Source organism: Plutella xylostella, chromosome 26 (genome assembly GCF_932276165.1).
Source record: "Plutella xylostella chromosome 26, ilPluXylo3.1, whole genome shotgun sequence".
In the NCBI taxonomy this organism is placed as follows: Eukaryota; Metazoa; Arthropoda; class Insecta; order Lepidoptera; family Plutellidae; genus Plutella; species Plutella xylostella.
The window spans coordinates 2,719,382-2,739,474 of record NC_064006.1 but is presented as its reverse complement, the minus strand read 5'-3'; the positions used below and the strand labels follow the sequence as shown (position 1 = coordinate 2,739,474).

Here is a 20,093-nt window from a genome sequence, read left to right as displayed (position 1 = left end):
CAGCTGTCAATAATGTGCGTTCAAATATAAGGCATAACATAAATAAAATAAATACGAAACTTTTAATGTAAATAATATCGTTGTCGCTTATCCCTTATTATAAAATAATAAACTATTACATTCAACTTTATAATTAATTTATAAAACATACTGCACATAAACTTTAGCTTTTAAACATATATTTTTTACTAGTTTACAAAAGTTTAGAAATATTTTATACATTCCGAATGCACTTTGTATTGTTATCAAAATGATAAGTCCACTCGACTTCACGTAACTTTATTTTTAGTTTTACTGGAATTACGCAATTCTCAACCAAATTACAAACAACATAGATATTTTTCTAACCTTCAACAATGGCTAGTACGTCACGATTGGTTCGACAGGCGATTACACCTATAAAAACCTTCTCTTGGTTGAGTGGAAGTCCCACTAGATATACGGCTTGGAATCCGGTTAGATCTTTTTCCGTTTCGCAAAGTAGAGACATGAAATTCGTTCAGTTTACGTACGCTGAGAAGCCGGCTGATGTCCGAGTGGGATACTTGGAAGGTGACAATGTTGTGGATCTCAATAAAGTAGATAGTTCTATTTCTTCTACTCTACTAGACATTCTAAGGAAGGGGCAGCTAGACAAAGTTCAAAAGTAAGTTTATAGTTATTTACTTTCTATATTACTAAGCAAAGAAACCGTGTAAGTACTTATCAGTGAAGTTTGTCCATGTTATCAAGAAAAGATAATGAGTATCTTAGTGAGAGTTTTAAAACTTTAATAACTTTTATAATTACTTACCCACCTACTAATTTTTTTTTAGTAAAGTGAGGAACAAAAGTATGAAAGTGAAAAGTCAACCGTTCCCATCCTTAATCTTACAGATTGTACTCTTTTTAATTATTTTTCTTCAGTAAAAAGGATTATTCATATCGGAAACACATTATTAATAGTTCCATATACCTACTTTACTACACATCACCAACTTATTAATTTATACTGGGAACAATTTTATAGCAGCCAATCTCTTACAGTCAACCATCCAGTAAAAACACAATTAATCCAAATTGTCCATCCACCTCAATTCAATAACTAAAATTTCTATTTACAGAGTGAAATCCTCAAACCCGGCATCAACCCCCTTATCTTCAGTCAAGCTGCAAGCTCCTATCCATGGGATGGACAAGGTGCTGTGCATCGGACTGAACTACAAGGATCACTGTGAGGAACAGAACTTGACTCCGCCGCCGGTGCCGATGTTCTTCAGCAAATTCTCCAGCACTGTTATTGGACCCTCTGATGCTGTTCAATTGAGGAGTGATGTCACTAAGGTAGGTGTAACAGGTAGAAAAATGATATGAAAATAAGAATTCTTTCTTCTCCTTGCATTTCACAGAGATTTTACTAAATACAGAGAAATATTATTTATTTGGGATTTATATATGGATCACTTCCAACATATTTTATTAAAATAACACGCACATAATATACCTATATTAAGCGTAATCTATTGTTTAAACTTATACCTGTACGCTATTGCTTCACCTGATTAAATAGATTTCAAGTAGGTTTTTCAGTTAGCTTTCACTTAGTGCATGCACATAAACTCAGTCTGAGTAGTAAGTGAAAGGTAACTTCCCTTCTTCCACTATGATTTTTGAGGATAGGCCCCAGTTCCAGTAGTGCCCAGAAGTTCTATTCAATTTTTTTTAATTTTTATAACACTTAAAATAATAACAGCATAGAAAACTCAGAATAACTTTTTCCTATCAAATACATACCAAATCTGGCAAATCTGTGGTAACATCTGATATTTTTAAAATGACATTTGTGCAACTTTTCTGCAAGTTTTAAATAACGAGAAATATTTATAACAAGCATATAACAAACCTTGCAACTAGCACCACAATCAAATATACCTACCTATTTACCTAAACTTGCTTTGAAACATATCCTGCCTACCAACCGACCCTCCTTTAAATGTGCAGAACATTCAGAGCCCTAAACAACATAATCAGACATTTCTGCAGCTCAAAAGTTCTTTCCACAAAATACGTGCAATTTGTGTACAATGATGATCCAAGTAGACTGAGGTTGGGTTGCTTAGACCCTGAATGCAAGGGTGTGATTGATTTTACCAACTTTGGTGGTTGCTTCCCTACTACCATGCTGCAGTTTGTTCAGAGTGAGGGGTTGTTGAAGTCTGTGACCCGGTGAGTCCCATTCGCATTATAATAGGACAAGCCTTGTAGTTGTTGAAGGTATGACCATAAGTAGGTAACCAATCTAGACTAGAAACGTATGTGGGTACAAAACGTCGAACAGCGTAAGTTAGCCGAAATTCACGCCCATAATATTTCCTTCATCTCCCTTCTCCACTTCCTGGCACTAACAACCAATTCCGCTCCTTTCTCCCACCCAGCTTAGGAGCAAACGAACCTATCATACCATTCAGCGAAGTCACATGCAAAGCTCCCATACACGGTATGGACAAGATCATATGCATCGGAATGAACTACAAGGACCATTGTCAAGAAATTAACGTGAAACCTCCCGAATTTCCAATGTTCTTCAGCAAATTTTCCAGCACTATCATTGGGCCCGGTGAAGCTGTGAGGATTAGGAATGCTGCAGAAGTGAGTTGTTATGGGGTTATGCGCTGATTGTGCTAGATTTCACCTCTATAGTCTTAGATATTAGTCTGTACTCAGATATCTTGTCTACTTACTTACCAATAACCTTAAACTATGTTTTACTTTTACGTAAGTAAAACTGGTAGATTACAATCATATTCTGTAATACTTACCTCATCGTATGTAATCTTAGATCTATCTTGTACAATATCATCTAAGAGTCGGAAGCACATACCAATATCTTTTCCAAATCATTTTGGTATACTTACCTACTTTTGAATTACTTTACCTACTATAATAAAATGAACCTAACTAAAATAGGAAATAGGTAATCCCAGTATTTTTCTGCATAAGTACGTAAGGTACTTACTTATCGTTGATGAGTGCACGTACTATCAAATGTAGTGTTTACTGTTCATTGTCAAGATTACAATGCATTAATATTACATTAACTAATTAGTCGACATTCAACTAAGTATAATGTATGTGTTACAGTAACTATATACCAATGTACCTATCGAACATCAAACATATAAGTACTTACACTGAGTAAAGCGGCCATTCCTACCAATCCTTCTGTTTTAACAGACACCGACTAACAGCCTCCACCATCTCCTTTAGATTCCAGTATCAAAGTTTAGACCTAGGGTCTCCCTAGCTTGCGAAATACGAGGCTTCGGAGTATGATAGATAGAGTATAAAACGTACCGATTTCATGACAGCTCTCCTTATTTGCAAAGCTAGAGAACCCCAAGGGCTCCAAAGCATCCATGTATACCTACTTACTCTGAATAATATAATCTACTTTGAGACTTATACATGTTGTATAATCCTGTCAGGGAAAGAGTCAGTCCAACTTCACCACATGAAAATGACCCCACAGGCCACCATTACAGAAATCTCGCCTCCAACATTATATTAAGCCATCCTGTCCCACCTACGCTCATATAAATTCCAACTCAATTTACTACGTAATTGACTCCAATTTGCTTCGTTGAGGTCAGCGGTCACGATGTCCCTCTCTGATTCATACAAATAGATAAGGACCTCTGTATTACGGACCCTCTGGGTTCAAGAGGTGTGATTTATTTGATTTGGGGTCAGTTGAAGCCATATGGGAAAAAAAATGGGAGGCTATGAGTTTGGTTAAAATTGTTTCTGTGAATGTACTTGTGGCCACGAAGATTCGAAAACGTGACTTGAAAGGGAGTTTCCATTGCCAAATTTATCTTTACTGCCTGAAAAGAAATATAAGTACCTACAAAAAGTATCAGTACAAAAAAAGTCTCTAAGTAGATAAAGAAACAGCATAAAAAAATATTGTACGTAGGTAGGTACGTACTTTAATTCGTATTTTTTCTCTCCTAAACTTGAGGGGCCTCACTGATCAGTGATCACCTGTTCCAGGATATAAATCCCGGGCCACTGACGCTATAATCTGACTGGCCCATCCTTTCACAACCAACCAACCTTTGTCTATCTCTCCTCTCTCGCCATATCAAGAAGACCTTTTAACAGTTCACATCATCATCATAGGCCTCTCCCAAAGCCCGCCACTGGATGCGATCTATAGCTTTCCCTTAACACCTTAAACAGTTCACATAAACCCCTATAACTGACCCTCTTGTTCCAGTGCGTAGACTGGGAGGTGGAGCTGGTGGTAGTCATCGGCAAGAAGGCCAGCAATGTGCAAGCCAGAGAGGCGTATGACTACGTGTTTGGATACACCGTGGCGCAGGACATCAGCGCGCGCGACTGGCAGAAGAACAAGAATGGAGGACAGTTCCTGTTGGGGAAGGTGAGCATCTTAGGTGTCTTTGTAAGGAATCTTCAAGTCTTTAGTCTGTCCTGCTATCTCCCATGCTTCTAGACTAGAGCAACAAACTGTTGGGAAAGGTGAGGGGTCTGTCTGGTCTTTTACGATATGCTTGGTCCTCTCGTATGAAAACAAAGTTTCGAAGCGGCAAAGGTAACATCGTCGGAGAACCTTGAGCCTGGTAGCTGTAATCATTTTACATCATGACGTAAGTAGGTATTTCATCGATGAGCCTACGACGACTTTGTTACAAAATCAGATACTTATTAGTGATATTTCTATTGCTCGAATCGGATGAAAATAACCTTGCCGCGATTCTCTCCCTCGTGTTTTTGTTGTGTTATTTATACTCATCGAAGGCAGCAGATTTTATCTTCATCTTGCAGCTTTTATCAACAATCTCTGACTCCAACCTGAAAATACGATAAGATAATATCATTAATATCACAAACATGAATCTTGTCACCAATCTAAAATCTCGTATCTCTGCTACTTATTTTAAGATGGCTGTAGTTACCAACTAAAATATACTATTGTTTGTTTCACATGGTTGATGAATATGAGAGGCCGAGAACAGACTATTGCGTTCCTCCTCAAGAGACCCTGACCTTCAACTTATGTCTATTGTTGCTACCTCCAACTTATGTCTATTGTTGCTTACTATTTACTAAATTTTACTCCATAAGTTAATCATACACAATCCACACCAACTCCCCTCTTCTTACCCCCAGTCAATGGACACATTCTGCCCGATCGGCCCGTGCATCGCGACCGCCGACGAGGTCGGTGACCCTCAGAAGCTGAACATCAGGTGCTCTGTCAACGGCGTCGTGAAGCAGTCCAGTAACACTGAGCAGCTGGTCCACAAGATACCTGACGCTATCGAGAGGTTGACTTCGTGAGTATTGTTCTGTTACCGTGCCTAGAGCCGATACATTAGCAATCATCAATCGTTTATGTGACAAACCTCTTCAGATCTATACAACGTTACGTCAAATTCGTCAGATAAGCCATGATTCCTGAGGATTGTCGATTGCTAATGTTCGGTGGTGGCAACCCCGTGTATTCTTTATTGCCTAAGTATTATATGTTAGGTACTAGTATTTAGTATTGCCCATGGGAATCGGAATAGGAACAGAATATTCAGGATTGTTTAAAGGGTTTCCGGGACAAAAGGATGAACATCTTTAATTAACTGTGAATTTTCATTACTGTTTGATGGCGAGAAAGCAAAATAACACACACACAAAAATACTAGATCGAGTGTCTTAGGCAGATCATAGATAGTAGTGGCTGGATGATGAAGGCCGACGACTGTTATTCTGACTTTATAGAGAAAGCTCTGCTCCTTTCGGCAAACACGGACTAATGTTTGTTACCTGCAGCCCTTGCCTAATGACAGAACACCATAAATTGCACCACTCAACTATCCAACCTAAAACCTCCTCATCTCCAAATTCCAGCGTAATGACCCTCCTACCCGGCGACATCATCCTGACCGGCACGCCGGGAGGCGTGGGCATGTACCGCGACCCGCCCGAGTACCTGCTCCCGGGGCACGTGGTCGAGAGCGAGGTGGAGAAGATCGGCGTGCTGACCACCAGGGTCGAGGGGTTCAGAGTGTGCGCTAATAAGTAGGGAGGTTGTAAGAGAGTGTAATATGCCGAGTTGCAGAAAGGAACTTGCTGATGGTGGTATTCAATCTATGTCTTTCTCTTTTTGTCCGTATACAATCAAAGCAATAATTTATAATTTAAACGTTCCTTTCAGCAACTCAGCGATAGTAATTTTTTTTTAACAATTGGGTACTGAAATTGTTTTACTCCGTTGCCATTATTGGTCCAATAGGGTGGGCGCTAATAAGTAGGGAGTTTGTAAGAGATGTTGCTATGGTCGTAGTTGTTTTTAATAGACGAGTATGTCTCGGGCTCATTTCCGATGTTAAAAGAGTGAGTTGGTTCATTTTTAAGACCAAAAGCAACGCAGTACCTAATAAATTTTGTGGATTACGTGCACCAACAACAACGCAATAAAAAAATTCGGTACTCATCTGTTAAAAAAAATTGACTATAATGGGAGTTGGGGCAGTGAAAAAGTGATGCGAATTTATAGGTTTGGTAAAATGTAAAACTTAAAGTTCTACCCTACCTATGATCTAATAACTATTTAAATCTATGAATTATTATCAATATTTCATTTTAGTCTTGCATATATTGATGGATTGGAAAAAATATTATTTACAAAAATGCATTTATTGTTAATATTAGCCATAATAAATTATACTCAAACTATCATAATGTTTTTGCTGTAATATTTTAAAGTATATTGAATTTGTAAAATGTTTAGAAAAGTTTTAAGTAAACTTCAATAATTGTTAATCATATTTTTCATTTATTATCTTTTTAGTGCCTAGTTTCACCATACTCCGTTACATTATAACAAGGGATTGTTGACTTTTGACACATCGGTCAAGAATTCAATGTATAAATTTTATTTTAGATGACCCTACTTAACGTAACAGGGGTGTTAATGATCCAACAGACTATGGTGTAACTAGGGCTAGGGCCGAGGTTTTTGATCCGTGGTCAACTTTAACTATTAGTCAAATCACTCGCTAAGCATTGCAGCTGCATGCAAATGTTGTTAGTTTTTAACATTAACTAATGATGGCTACCATACCATTTTTTACCAATGGTTGAGATAACTAGGGATCAAAAAACTGGACCTTAGTCAATTGATTGTAGTAACTATACAGAAATGTTGATACTTTCCCGCCACTCGCGATATATCATAGTCATAGACTGAACTCAATCGCCCAACATCACAACAACGTTGGAATTGTGTCAAAAGATGGTTCTAGACGCTGATTGGCCAATAACCGTCGCAATTGGACCAATCACCTTCTTCCGTTTGCACAGGAAGAGCATATTCTACCCTTATTTAAATTTAATGCTCGCAAAGGGGACTTTTATTGAGTTAAGTGGCGTATACGGGTCGTGGCTAGACGCTCCTGGGATCCATTCTTCGTAGGGTGCGCTTTTGTCAGTGCTCGAGACGATAGTGTATGTTTATGTACCTACTCGACATACTTAAACATCATCTAGTGAAAATAATTTCGAAAATATTTTTGCTTATAAAAGTAGTATCAGTAGCATTACTAGCATATGATTTTAGATGATGTATAATTATTTAATTAGCCAGTATTATGTTAACTCTATTTTCATCTTGACCCAAATCTGTATGAATATGTGTCGGGTGCGTTGACCAACCCTCAAGCCCACTGATAAATTCTCACCCTATAGACAGACACACGCACGAAACACTATGTCGAAGTGACATAATAGAACCCGCAGTTTGTAAATTTAGTTTTTGTGAATAACGGATATGGACGCTTAACTACTTATAATATAATAGATCAGTATAGATACCAATTTAGATACAAGTGGCAATTTGTAAGTGTCGGTGCAGTATGCAATTTTCTATTCAGATGTTATTGTTGGATGGTTGTTACAATTGGCAGTTAGTTGTGCTTGTTATAACGCTAGTGGTGACAAATTGGTGACGCTTGCATGTGGCTTTATAGGGGTTTTCGGGGAAAAGTATGCCTGTATAGTTCATTGTGGTTACAATCTAAACTAACTTAAAATTATAAGAATCTGTTAGGCACATTGTCGATATTGTAAATTAAATGAGCTGATGATTTATAATTTATGTCGATAATATGATATTTATCTTATATACAGGGTGTTGCAAAAAGGACTGAACAACTTTTGTTCTGTCACCCCTCACCCCCTTTCGGCTTATTATAGGTACTTACCCTTTTTGCAACACCTTAAGTCTTGCTGTTAGCATCCAGTTTATTTTGAGGCTCTCCTAAAAAGCATCCATATTTAAATTAAGGGCTGGTTTTTTTGGTCCGTGCTCAACTTTAACCATTACTCAAGTCACGTGTCAATCATAACAACTGCATATAGTGCCACAAACTTATCTGTTCCGGTGAGAGCGAACTAAATTGGTCCATATAATCTATGTCAATATGAAATTCATTAGTACAGTAAGTAATGAGGTATGGACCAATTTAGTTCGCTCTCACCGGAACAGATAAGTTTGTGGCACTATACAATGATTTCAAAAGGAAGAACACGCCCGTCAGAAAGTTTTGTCAAAAGAAAATGACACCCGCGCGCTGTCCCTAATTTATAGAAATTATGACAGATTTATGAGATTTTAGGGCCAACGCGAGGATGTCATTTTCTAGAGCGGTTGGGCCTGTCCTTACGCTAGTAATACATACTCGTATACATATATAAATCAATGGTGCATACGAATATTGTCGGATTACAGGGTTCCACGGATCAAAAAACTGTCCCTAAGTATGTCATTCGTATCAAGTAACCTCTTGTGGGCCGTAGGTAATCTTCATTCTTGACGCAGCAATCTTCAAAATTTTCCCTCTTTCTTGTTCACACATTCCCAACATGGCGCGACAGCACTAAATACTTCTTGATAAGCACTTAAGCAGCAGGAGATAGTAAAAACACTCCTGCGGCACTAGTACTTAGGAACAAGATTTAGTTCTTCCAGAATTCTAGACTTCTAGGTCTTCGTCTAGACTTGTGACTGTCTTCTGTTTTCTTCAGGCGCTAAGATGTGCTTCTAGTCTTGATGTGGGCTAAATGGATTGTTTATTAGTAGTAAGTATTTATACAAAATAAAGAGATAGAAAAGAAGAGGAAATGTAGACCAACTAAAGTGCAAGACAGGGTAGAGTTCGTGACGTGTCGTATCAAGAAATAAAAAAAAAGCTTGTTGATTAAACATAAGAGCGCAGCAGGTCATCATGATGATGATTGATGATGAGTCATCATCAGCCAATAATCATCCACTGCTGGACATAGGCCTCTCCCAAGGAGCGCCACAAAACTCGGTCCTCGGCCTTCCTCATCCAACCACTACCGGCTACCCGCCTAAGGTCGCCAGTCCAGCGGTCAGGAGGGCGTCCCACGCTGCGTTTGCCTGTTCGTGGTCTCCACTCAAGAACTCGTCTACCCCAACGGCCACCCCACTGCCACTTCAGCTACTCACGGGCATATTATTGGTATGTCGGAACAAAGGTGTTTTTTTTGGACTAGAAAGTTGGAGGACAGAGTTATATGGCGTTAGCTCCTTGTGAAAGGCGTAGGTATGTCTAGCAGCAGGTTGACGAATATTTTGGCTGACGATGATTATAAATTGAATGTAGTTAGAAATGTCGATACATTATTTAATAATTTTCATTGGAAAAGACAGGGTAGAGTTTGATCAGTGCCCGTACTGCTCAGCAGATCAATTAACCAGTCATAGGTACAGAGCAACCTTCAACTTCAAGGGGTACCTATTCTACCTATGTCATTAATAAAACTTTACCCTTCTTTGGTAAGCATGAGTGCTAAAATATCTTATTCGGCGTATATCATGAGCGTATAGCAGTCCATTGCTGGACGTAGGGCTTTCCCAAAGCACGCCACTGAATGCCATCTAAGTATAGCTTTCCTTTTCATGAGTGTGAATGTTATGATTAGGCATTGCATTTTTTATGATAACTATGACTCACAAGTTCAACAAACTACACCAAACTCTGGGCCCGACACCACGCCATGTTTAATTAAACCAATTAAAATCGTCTGCGGCCAAACCACATTGAATTACACATGTAACAGTCACAGTTGTAATGTAGGCACTTTTACTTGCACTTAGCGGTTTTAATACAGTAGCTAAACGGACTGAAAGGATCCTAAGTTATCGTGGTTAGCGTTGCTTTTTTCGTATAAGCAAGAGTGACCGCCCCCCCTGAAATTTGCACAGCAATAATTATATATTTAAGTATTTCATGTTCTTGAAATAACCATGTAAGTACTTATATTATTCATGTCCTTAACATAATACCCTCTAGCAGGCGCGGATCCAGACCTCAAAATAGGTGATGGGCAAGTCAAAAAAGGTGGCGAAAAGTAAATTCAAAAAGATAAACGATAAGTAGATACCCCACACGATGGGGTAAGCCCCATCGTGTGGTATCGTCAAAAATGTATCTTTAAATACAACAAAAATTGCCCTGAAACCATGTGGATCAAACCCCCCAGTCTCGAGATATATTAATACAAAGTAAAGTTAAATTTAAAGCGTCCCCCCCCTTAACTTTTGAAATACTATTACAATAATTCTGAAAAAAAATGTGTTGTATACCTCCAAGTAAGTACTTTCAATCTAAACTATAGCGGACTCTATATCATACCTAAGTACATAGTTATTTTTATAGAACTCGACCAACGTATGACGTGCAGTTGCCCTAACTAAATGGTAATGTATGTTTTTTTGTGTCAAGCGGTCGGCCCATCTTATGGCTACGGAACCCTTTCATGTGCGTGTCCGACACGCTCTTGGCCAGTTTTTTTTTGTTTGTTGGTTATGCTAAATGCTATTTTTTTCTTCTCAAAAGCCCTCTGGATCCATCATTGTTTAATAATTCAAATCTGAATATTTTGAATTTTGAAACCCAAGAGCATTAAGTACATGAAACTACCTTTTTTGGCATAAGATTTTTTTGCCTAAATCTCGTATTGCATAGTAACGTTTGGTCAAAGTCTCGTTACGCCGAAAATCGTATGGCATAAATCTCGTTTAGTAAAAAGTTATTTCGCATAACATTGTTTAGCCTAATAATGGTATGGCCAAATCTTGAATAGCCTAATAATGCTATGGCATAGGTTTATACAAAGTAATAATATTCGTTTGGCTTTAACTTTGACGGAGCGTCTCCCTACATAGCGCAAACTGGTGCCTTGTATTGTTTCCGCTGTTTGGAAAACGCTCCGCTCCGCTTCGCTGCGCTCCGCTTTGGTTTTGATGAACATGTGCACCTAACACGCTCCTCCTCGCTTTGCTCGTCGTCGCACCTATTTTTAAGTTTCGATCTCATGGGGTTTGTAATAATTATATTGGTCGTTAACTTTCGATTTTTTGATCATACAATATCGTGATTTTCGGGATGTAGGAGAAAAATACCACAATTTGTACATTTACTACATACTTAATATATTATTTATAAGGAGAAACAAGATTATACATAGGTATAGACGAACATAAATTTGAGCAAACGAAACTTAGGTGTTTAAAGATTGTGCCTAAAGAGTTTTAGACGAAACGAGCCTTATGCCACATAAGTCTTGGCAAAGTGATGGTTCGGCCAAAAAAGTTTAGACCATACGAGTTATGCGAAATGAGTTTTGGTCAATAAAGATTATGCCAGATGAGCGGAACCCACATGAAAGTCATATTGAAGGAGAATCGTACTAAGATTTTTTTTACAGGGGAAATATCAAAATGGTAATGGTGGCAATGGTTCTACCTTTTTTGGCATAAGATTTTTTTGCCTAATCTCGTATTGCATAGTAACGTTTGGTCAAAGTCTCGTTACGCCGAAAATCGTATGGCATAAATCTCGTTTAGTAAAAAGTTATTTCGCATAACATTGTTTAGCCTAATAATGGTATGGCCAAATCTTGAATAGCCTAATAATGCTATGGCATAGGTTTATACAAAGTAATAATATTCGTTTGGCTTTAACTTTGACGGAGCGTCTCCCTACATAGCGCAAACTGGTGCCTTGTATTGTTTCCGCTGTTTGGAAAACGCTCCGCTCCGCTTCGCTGCGCTCCGCTTTGGTTTTGATGAACATGTGCACCTAACACGCTCCTCCTCGCTTTGCTCGTCGTCGCACCTATTTTTAGGTTTCGATCACATGGGGTTTGTAATAATTATATTGGTCGTTAACTTTCGATTTTTTGATCATACAATATCGTGATTTTCGGGATGTAGGAGAAAAATACCACAATTTGTACATTTACTACATACTTAATATATTATTTATTAAGATAACATTAGGAGAAACAAGATTATACATAGGTATAGACGAACATAAATTTGAGCAAACGAAACTTAGGTGTTTAAAGATTGTGCCTAAAGAGTTTTAGACGAAACGAGCCTTATGCCACATAAGTCTTGGCAAAGTGATGGTTCGGGCAAAAAAGTTTAGACCATACGAGTTATGCGAAATGAGTTTTGGTCAATAAAGATTATGCCAGATGAGCGGAACCCGGTGGCAATTAATCAGAATGGTACCTGAACCATGACTGTATGAAAAAGATTAGATTATATCTTCGTTTCACCTGGATGTAGGCATACCAGGAGGACCTTCATCTACTGGCTGGTCCGTTGGTTGGCTTTCAGCGAGCGGACAGCCAGACTTCCATTGCCACTACAAGACCAAGAAGTATGGTCATCAACATGTTACATTTATGAATCAGTACTTTATGCCGGACACTCCTTAATTTATTTATAAAAAAAAATTGTGAAAGGAAAACTCTTTGTCCTTTGATAAAATTATAATTTAGGCATAATTTAGGTATATTAATAAATCAAAAGGGAAATGTGATACGTGTACTGAATTTTTTTCAGTAGAAAAAAATATAATTTGTTACAGGTAGAGATAACTAAAGCTAAACTGTATTGAAAAAAAAAAATCGTGTCGTTATCTTAATTAGTTATGAAATATACTTAACGCCGTCGAAAATACGTTCCCTGAAGAATCGCCCAAAACATTATAAAATCTGGTCGGCGAGCCGATATACCTACTACGAAACTTAACTAAGTATTATTCCAACATAACATTTAGAGATCGGATATTCGGATAAGAGCAGCATAAATAGTTAAACGCATGTAGGCAATAAAGCTGTCTGCTGTCGACAGATAGGGATAGGGTTAGTGTACCTAGTCCCTTCCCTATGGCCTACATGCTGGAGACCAAAGAAAGCCATGCACCGGAGATTTACTTACTTCACACTAGTTCACACCGAGATTATCTGTAGGTATCGCTTAAGGTAGGGTATCGTACCTAAATACCTACACATCGGACCAAACGGATTTTCATTAATGTGTGAAGAAATGGCGTCGGCAATGCCGCTGCCGATGAAGAGGACACACTTTGTGAATTTCTATAGGTACAAAGAATAAGAAAAGCCAAAGTCAAATGTTTTTATTCATCGTATAAAAATATAAAATATTATAGTCGGTTGTAGGTATATACCTACTCATGATTTTTTTTCTCCATAGAAACTTTATTGGTCACGTGACTTTACTATAGGAAAAGTTTTTTTGACGAATTTCTACAACCACTGGGTTTATCGTGGACACACATAAAGCTGCTCTGCTTTCAGCCCCTTCATTTGATCTAGGTCATTTGATCATTACGTCCAATGTTCTATCTCACGACTGTAATTCTTGAAGGGGACATTACAGCAAGTTAGGCTCACTTCTTGCTGTAGAAACATTTGTAGCAGCTACTGACGTAATAGGTCGCGAGCCGTATCGCATTTTGGAATGAGTACAATGTAACCTAGACTACCTAGGTAGACATCTAGAATCTAGATTTCCTGACGATGCTTTCCTAAGAGTAAGACCGTAAAAGTACCTGCAGTTGTTGTATAGTTTTTCGAAATACAAATAACTAATGTAGGTATTTATGTGCCTCCAGTGAAAAACGGTCTATGTCAAAAAACGTAAGTTTTAAATCAAAAAAGTCTCGTTATAGTTCATCGTTTTAATCTTAGGTAAGTATGTAAGTTTACTTGTCATAACTAACTGTTTTAGACAAACATTGTAAGTTTGGTAATTATACCTTTGATAAACCACTTTATTAAAATAGTTACCTAAATGTAAATTAATCTAAAAAAAAAATTTTTACTTAATCTTTTGAATTCGTAAACACATATTATTGACATTATTTTTTCACTGAGACCTCTTTAAATTTGTTGTTGTATATCCTTATGGTATGAAGTAATTAGCTGTTTCCTCAAATAACTAGGTAATACCTTACTCTTAGACTGAGAACAAAATTTCAACTAACTAACTAGGTAGTTGAAATCAAAAATTTTAAACCATTGTCGGGCGCTATAGTCGTTTTTGCTTGCCATACTATAACATTCATACGAAGAAAAAAAAATTTTGTATGTCACGGCCATTGGACCTAAATAATCTCCTTAGTTTATGCACGTGGTAGGTTTAAAAAGTTTGTAATCGTGACTGCGTGTAAACCCAACTAAATGCGGGATGAATGACCATGTTTTAGAGGCGGGAAGCGGCGGGATCGTTCGTAATTTAAAAAATTAAAAACGTTCTTATATTTTAATTGCCCCGCCTGAAGTGTAACTGGCCAGTACTTCGACGAAATGAGGTCATAGACTTTTTATGGCAAAAGCTCTACAAGACAGTGATCAGCACAACATACCTACATATCTGTGACTTGGCATTTTGTTGGTATAAAACCTGATATTAGCTCCATTATTTAATATAATTCAATAATGATTACTATACTTAGTAATATTTTAGAATTCTGAACTTTAAACTTTTATAAGATAACTTATCTGAATTGGACCTAATAAATAGTAATTTCAAATTATTTTTAACCACACAATAAGAATTAAAAAATATATTTGATCTAATATCATAAGTAAGCATGTATAGAACATGTTAGTGCACAATCAATATAGGTAATTACCTATGCATGCCATTCACTGTCGTATAATTATCCTAATATCCTTACTAATATTATAAATGCGAAAGTAACTGTGTCTGTCTGTCTGTCTGTCTGTTACTCTTTCACGCCAAAACTACTGAACGGATTTGAATGAAATTTGGTATACATATGGTGTAGACCCTGAGAAAGAACATAGGCTACATTATCCCGGAATTCCCACGGGAAAACTTTTTAAGGCGAAGCGAAGCGCGCGGGAACTGCTAGTTTTATATATTTATGATGTTTTAGCGCGAAACCTACAACAGAGAACGTAAAATTTTACCTACGTTAATTTTTTAGACTTATGTATGTATTGATACTTTACACTGGCAAGTACCTACCTACCGTGACTGCTGAAGTAGACCAGTAGTTAACGATGAAATAGATTTATGCATAGGGACTTAATCTTACGTAAATATAGACTCTACCTATGTGTTAAATGACCCTACTATTTATATTATATTAACTTAATAATAATTTTACATTTGTGTCCGTATATTTGTCTACTTTAAACCAATTCACTATTTGAACTTTTCTGGAATTCAACATTTCCCATCCTATCCTTCTAACGCACGGAGGCAAGTTGTTCTTAAACAGAACAAGTGGAAAATTACGACAGCTAAAATTCAATAAACCAACAAACAAATGATTAACAGGATCGCTGTTGTGTACAATAATAGTCGCAACCGACAAGTTCATCACACTACTGAGGAGACATATCTACTCATCTCTAGACTTTTTGACCTCTTTATCTGGAGTTGCCACCCCGTGTTATCAACCGCTGTGTATTGTGCCATACACCAAAGATACTTTGTTCATGATCTTGGCTCAACGGCTTTTTACAGAAAATTTGCTGAATTCTTTGAATAATGCACACGTTAAATGCTTCTTTGGAACAATAGAAGCTTTGTTGGCTGTGCATTTTCGAGTGATAAGGGTCTTAACTGTTTGTTACATAAGTAGGTATAACAATTATTGATACTAAAATGTATTTTTTCACAGCAGTGCTATTAGGTAGAGAGGTAATTAAATAAGTAATAATAAGGCTGAATACACTATAAGTATATTTATAATAATAGAAGTACCTACTGTTGTTACCTTTAAGGTTTGTGCTGAATGGTACTAATTAATTACAACCTACCTAGGTACATAAATTATATAAAAAAACATTAGAGGAAGGTAACTAAATAGGTAATGTTCAATGCAAAAAAAAATCTTCGTAGGTAAGTACCTACCTACTTTCCTAGTAAGTTACATCTATCGTGTTGGTATCATTCCCCTTCAAGAATTCGACGACGTAGTTCAATGTTAGTTAATTAATCAATGAGTGATTCACACACACTTGTCGGGATGGAATACTCATCACATCACGTCATATTAAAACGCATTAAATTACTAGCATCCAGCAAAATACCTACCTAATATAATTATTTCAAAAATTTCACAGTGTACCTACTTACTGTGAAATTATGTTAATATTTTTTATTTATTTAAAAGCTCAAATCATATAAGTAAAAAATCTGTGCTCGAAATAAAGTTTTATGGGCCAATATAACTGAATGTAACTCTGTATTAGGTATTTGGCAGAAGGTGCAATAATCAGCCTTAAATTTAAAATATCACGAATACTTACAAAATCCAAGTTGAATGAGCTAGATAATATCCCTTTTGTAACTGTCACTGTGGTCAATATCCAACTGTCACTGAATCGAAACTCAAACTGGAGTGCGCGCGCGCGCTTTCAATTCAAACTTCTGTGAAAAAACATGGCCGACAGGCGTACGCGTCGACAAATGAATACCGACTGCTCCTTAACTAACTTTGATTAGCTTTAAATAGTCATGCCCATATTATCTACTTATTCCATTGAATATTGGGGATGTCAGACCGCAAGCTTTGTGAGTTTGTAACAGGGAAAGAATGAGCTCGATATTTTTAGGTTCGCGCGGGCTTTTGTTGTGAATTGATCATTGTAATGTGTGAAAGCTCAGTTTTTTATTACAGTGGGGAATAAACACGAATAAAGTGTAGAAGTGGCAAGAAATATACAGTATAACCAAAACCTCAGTTCTGTTATCTACATTATTTGTCAGAAAGTTTACCTTATTAAGTTTTTTGCTATACCTAGTAGGTTGATTAAAAGGGTTAGTTTTATCTTTCCCCAACCCAACCAATTAAAGGTTGGCTGGTAGAAATTTCATTTTGGCAATGGCCACCTTTGTACATTCACTGCCGCATTTCGGTAGGAAGACTAAAAAGCTACCTATTTAATAGGTACAAACAGTGGTTCTACCTTTTTTGGCCTAAGATTTATTTGCCTAATCTCGTATTGCATAGTAACGTTTGGTCAAAATCTCGTTTCGCCGAAAATCGTATGGCATAAATCTCTTTTAGTAAAAAGTTATTTCGCATAATCTTGTTTAGCCTAATAATGGTATAGCCAAATCTTGAATAGCCTAATAATGCTATGGCATAGGTTATAAAAAGTAATCGTATTCGTTTGGCTTTAACTTTGATGGAGCGTCTCCCTACATATCGCAAACTGGTGCCTTGTATTTGTGGCCGCTATGTGGGAAACGCTCCGCTCCGCTTCGCTGCGCTCCGCTTTGCTTTTGACGATAATGTGCACCTAACACGCTCCTCCTCGCTTTGCTCGTCGTCGCACCTATCTTTAGGTTTCGATCCCATGGGGTTTAATGGCGTTTGTAATAATTATAATGGTCATTCACTTTCGATATTTTGATCATTTAATATCGTGATTTTCGGGATTTAGGAGAAAAATACCACAATTTGTACATTTAAAATATACTTAATATAGTATTTTATAAAGATAATATAAGGAGAAACAAGATTATACCAATACGAACAATTTGAGCAAACGAGACTTAGGTGTTTCAAGTTTGTGCCAAAAGAGTTTTAGACGAAACGAGACTTATGCCACATAAGTCTTGACGAAGTGATGATTCTACCAAAAAAGTTTAGACCTTACGAGTTATGCGAAACGAGTTTAGGGCAATAAAGATTAGGCCAGATGAGGGGAACCGACAAACAGTTACACCTTACAACATTTATTTATGCCTCTATATACAGTGTATTAATATAAACTAACAGAATCTAAACCTATCTACCAACAGTTGTAAATTCGTATGGTAAAATTTAAACTCCAGTGAATAATATAGGGAGGTACATCAGCTCATAAATTCAATTAATAGGTCGGAATCAGATATTATTGACCCCTCTGAATCATAGCGACAATATCATAGAGAATGAAATAGAAAATATCGTTTTAAAAAGACACTTCCTTATTAACTGACTTCCTGCGGAAGTGTACTTACACGTTCTTACTAGAAAATTTAATCAAATTATGTGTAAGTGTAACGGTTTCATGGCTGATCTATCTATCTAAGTATAAACTAACGTTATTTATTATTTTATCAGGTTTTCAATATAAAACTTCTAGGTACTTATAATTATTATAATTAATATATATCGGTTCTCAATCGGTTAGGTATTTCTAATATGTGTGATGAACTGATGATAAAAAACGCTGGTTGGACTGAATGGCGTAGTGGTTAGTGACCCTGACTACTGAGCCGAAGGTCCCGGGTTCGATTCCCGGCTGGGGCAGATATTTGTTTAAACACAGATATTTGTCCTCGGGTCTTGGATTTGCCCGTAGAATGGCAATAGGCCCGCCCCCTATTACATTGGGACATAACACTCTGGCGAAAAATGGGTGCAGCAATGCACCTCTGCCTACCCCGCAAGGGAGTACATTAGTACAAGGCGTGAGTGTGTGTTTTTTTATGGTAAAATTTAATAAAAGGTGATGATTATGATTTTGACATCAAATAAAATAGGCAAGGCGCGGCGACAATTACACAAAATCGCCGGACAAAGCCTACTTAGCTTGATGACAAATTATAAAACATGTATCTGATATGATACAAATAGGTACAAAGCAAATACAAAAACGTAGTATAAAGTAATATTTTAAATAAAAAAACCTGCGTACTTATTTAGTTGTGATGACGATCATCTTCAAAATAAGCAGGAGAAAATCGGCTATGATTATAAACTAGCCGTGTTTGACCTACTTAATTCGACGATGATTGCATAGATAGTCCAGATGAATCATGATGATGGCGTGATGATGATTCAATTTACCATCACACAAAGTAGGATTTGCGCGACTAAATGGAAATCCACTAATAGTCGGACAGGACCTACTTAATGTGATGAATAAACATTAAAAACAGATGATGAAGAGATGAAGAATGAATGCGCTGATGATGATGATGACTGACATCAGGCTAAGTATGCAAAGTACGGCTAGAATGTGGAAGCTAGCCTGACAATGCCTACTTAAAATGATGATCATGTCTGGATGAAAACTGCAGTGGTTCTAGGATGTAAATGATTAAAAAACATGAATTGCTTATTTTAAATAAAATTATACAAACACATAAAGCAGAAACTGGAACATACGGATCATTTCCATTTAACTTAAATAAATAATTTTACCTTAATTTTTTATTTTATTTATAAAAACAGATAAAAATGTTGTTAGGACCTTTTTACTGCATACCTACCGGTACGTTATGGACAACGTATATTGTACGAAAGTATAAGCTACAAGTGTTACTTATACACTCGCAAGCTATGAAAAAGTTCCAGTGACATATTATGGAAGGGCAATGGCAGGTGGAACTTTTTCATTGCTCGCAAATATAGGTGTTAGGTACCTTACCTACCTTCACATCATAGGTCCATCAGCCTTTTTGAATTTGTTTCATCACACACAAACCACGATTTCGGTCAGATGTTTTGCTTCAGTATTGTGTTCTCATTATCACCAATTACTACATAGTTTTGCCCGGGGACATCTATGAGGCTAGCTTTTCAGGCTAGTACCTACTTTAGCATAAGCTAGTAGGTACTAAAAGTAGAATTGAAGATAGTTTTCTCTATACAAACCACAGACACAAACCCATTGCAAGCTTACTAACACTGGCTTGAAAAACCATTAGGTCTATCACT

The 20,093-nt window shown here is 37.0% G+C and overlaps 1 protein-coding gene across 2 annotated transcripts; it reads left to right on the top strand.

Annotated features, from left to right (window-relative positions):
* Positions 1-260: 260 nt before the first annotated feature.
* Positions 261-7,499, top strand: LOC105390193 (fumarylacetoacetate hydrolase domain-containing protein 2). Of its 2 annotated transcripts, none has more exons than XM_011561452.3 (5): positions 261-646; positions 1,104-1,323; positions 4,259-4,423; positions 5,173-5,339; positions 5,905-7,499. In XM_011561452.3, exons 1-5 carry the CDS (start codon positions 357-359, stop codon positions 6,077-6,079), a joined length of 1,017 nt encoding a protein of 338 aa, XP_011559754.3. In that variant the 5' UTR covers positions 261-356; the 3' UTR covers positions 6,080-7,499. The 2 variants fall into 2 exon arrangements, with proteins under 2 accessions (XP_011559754.3, XP_048486550.1); XM_048630593.1 differs by lacking the exons at positions 261-646; positions 1,104-1,323 and adding exons at positions 1,840-2,205; positions 2,415-2,628.
* Positions 7,500-20,093: the final 12,594 nt, after the last annotated feature.

Excerpts from the sequence above, each read along its gene's own strand:
- LOC105390193 (XM_011561452.3), top strand. The coding sequence starts at position 357 with ATGGCTAGTACGTCACGATTGGTTCGACAGGCGATTACACCTATAAAA. Across the intron at positions 647-1,103 it reads CAGCTAGACAAAGTTCAAAA|AGTGAAATCCTCAAACCCGG; the intron begins GTAAGTTTATAG and ends TTCTATTTACAG. Across the intron at positions 1,324-4,258 it reads TGAGGAGTGATGTCACTAAG|TGCGTAGACTGGGAGGTGGA; the intron begins GTAGGTGTAACA and ends CTCTTGTTCCAG.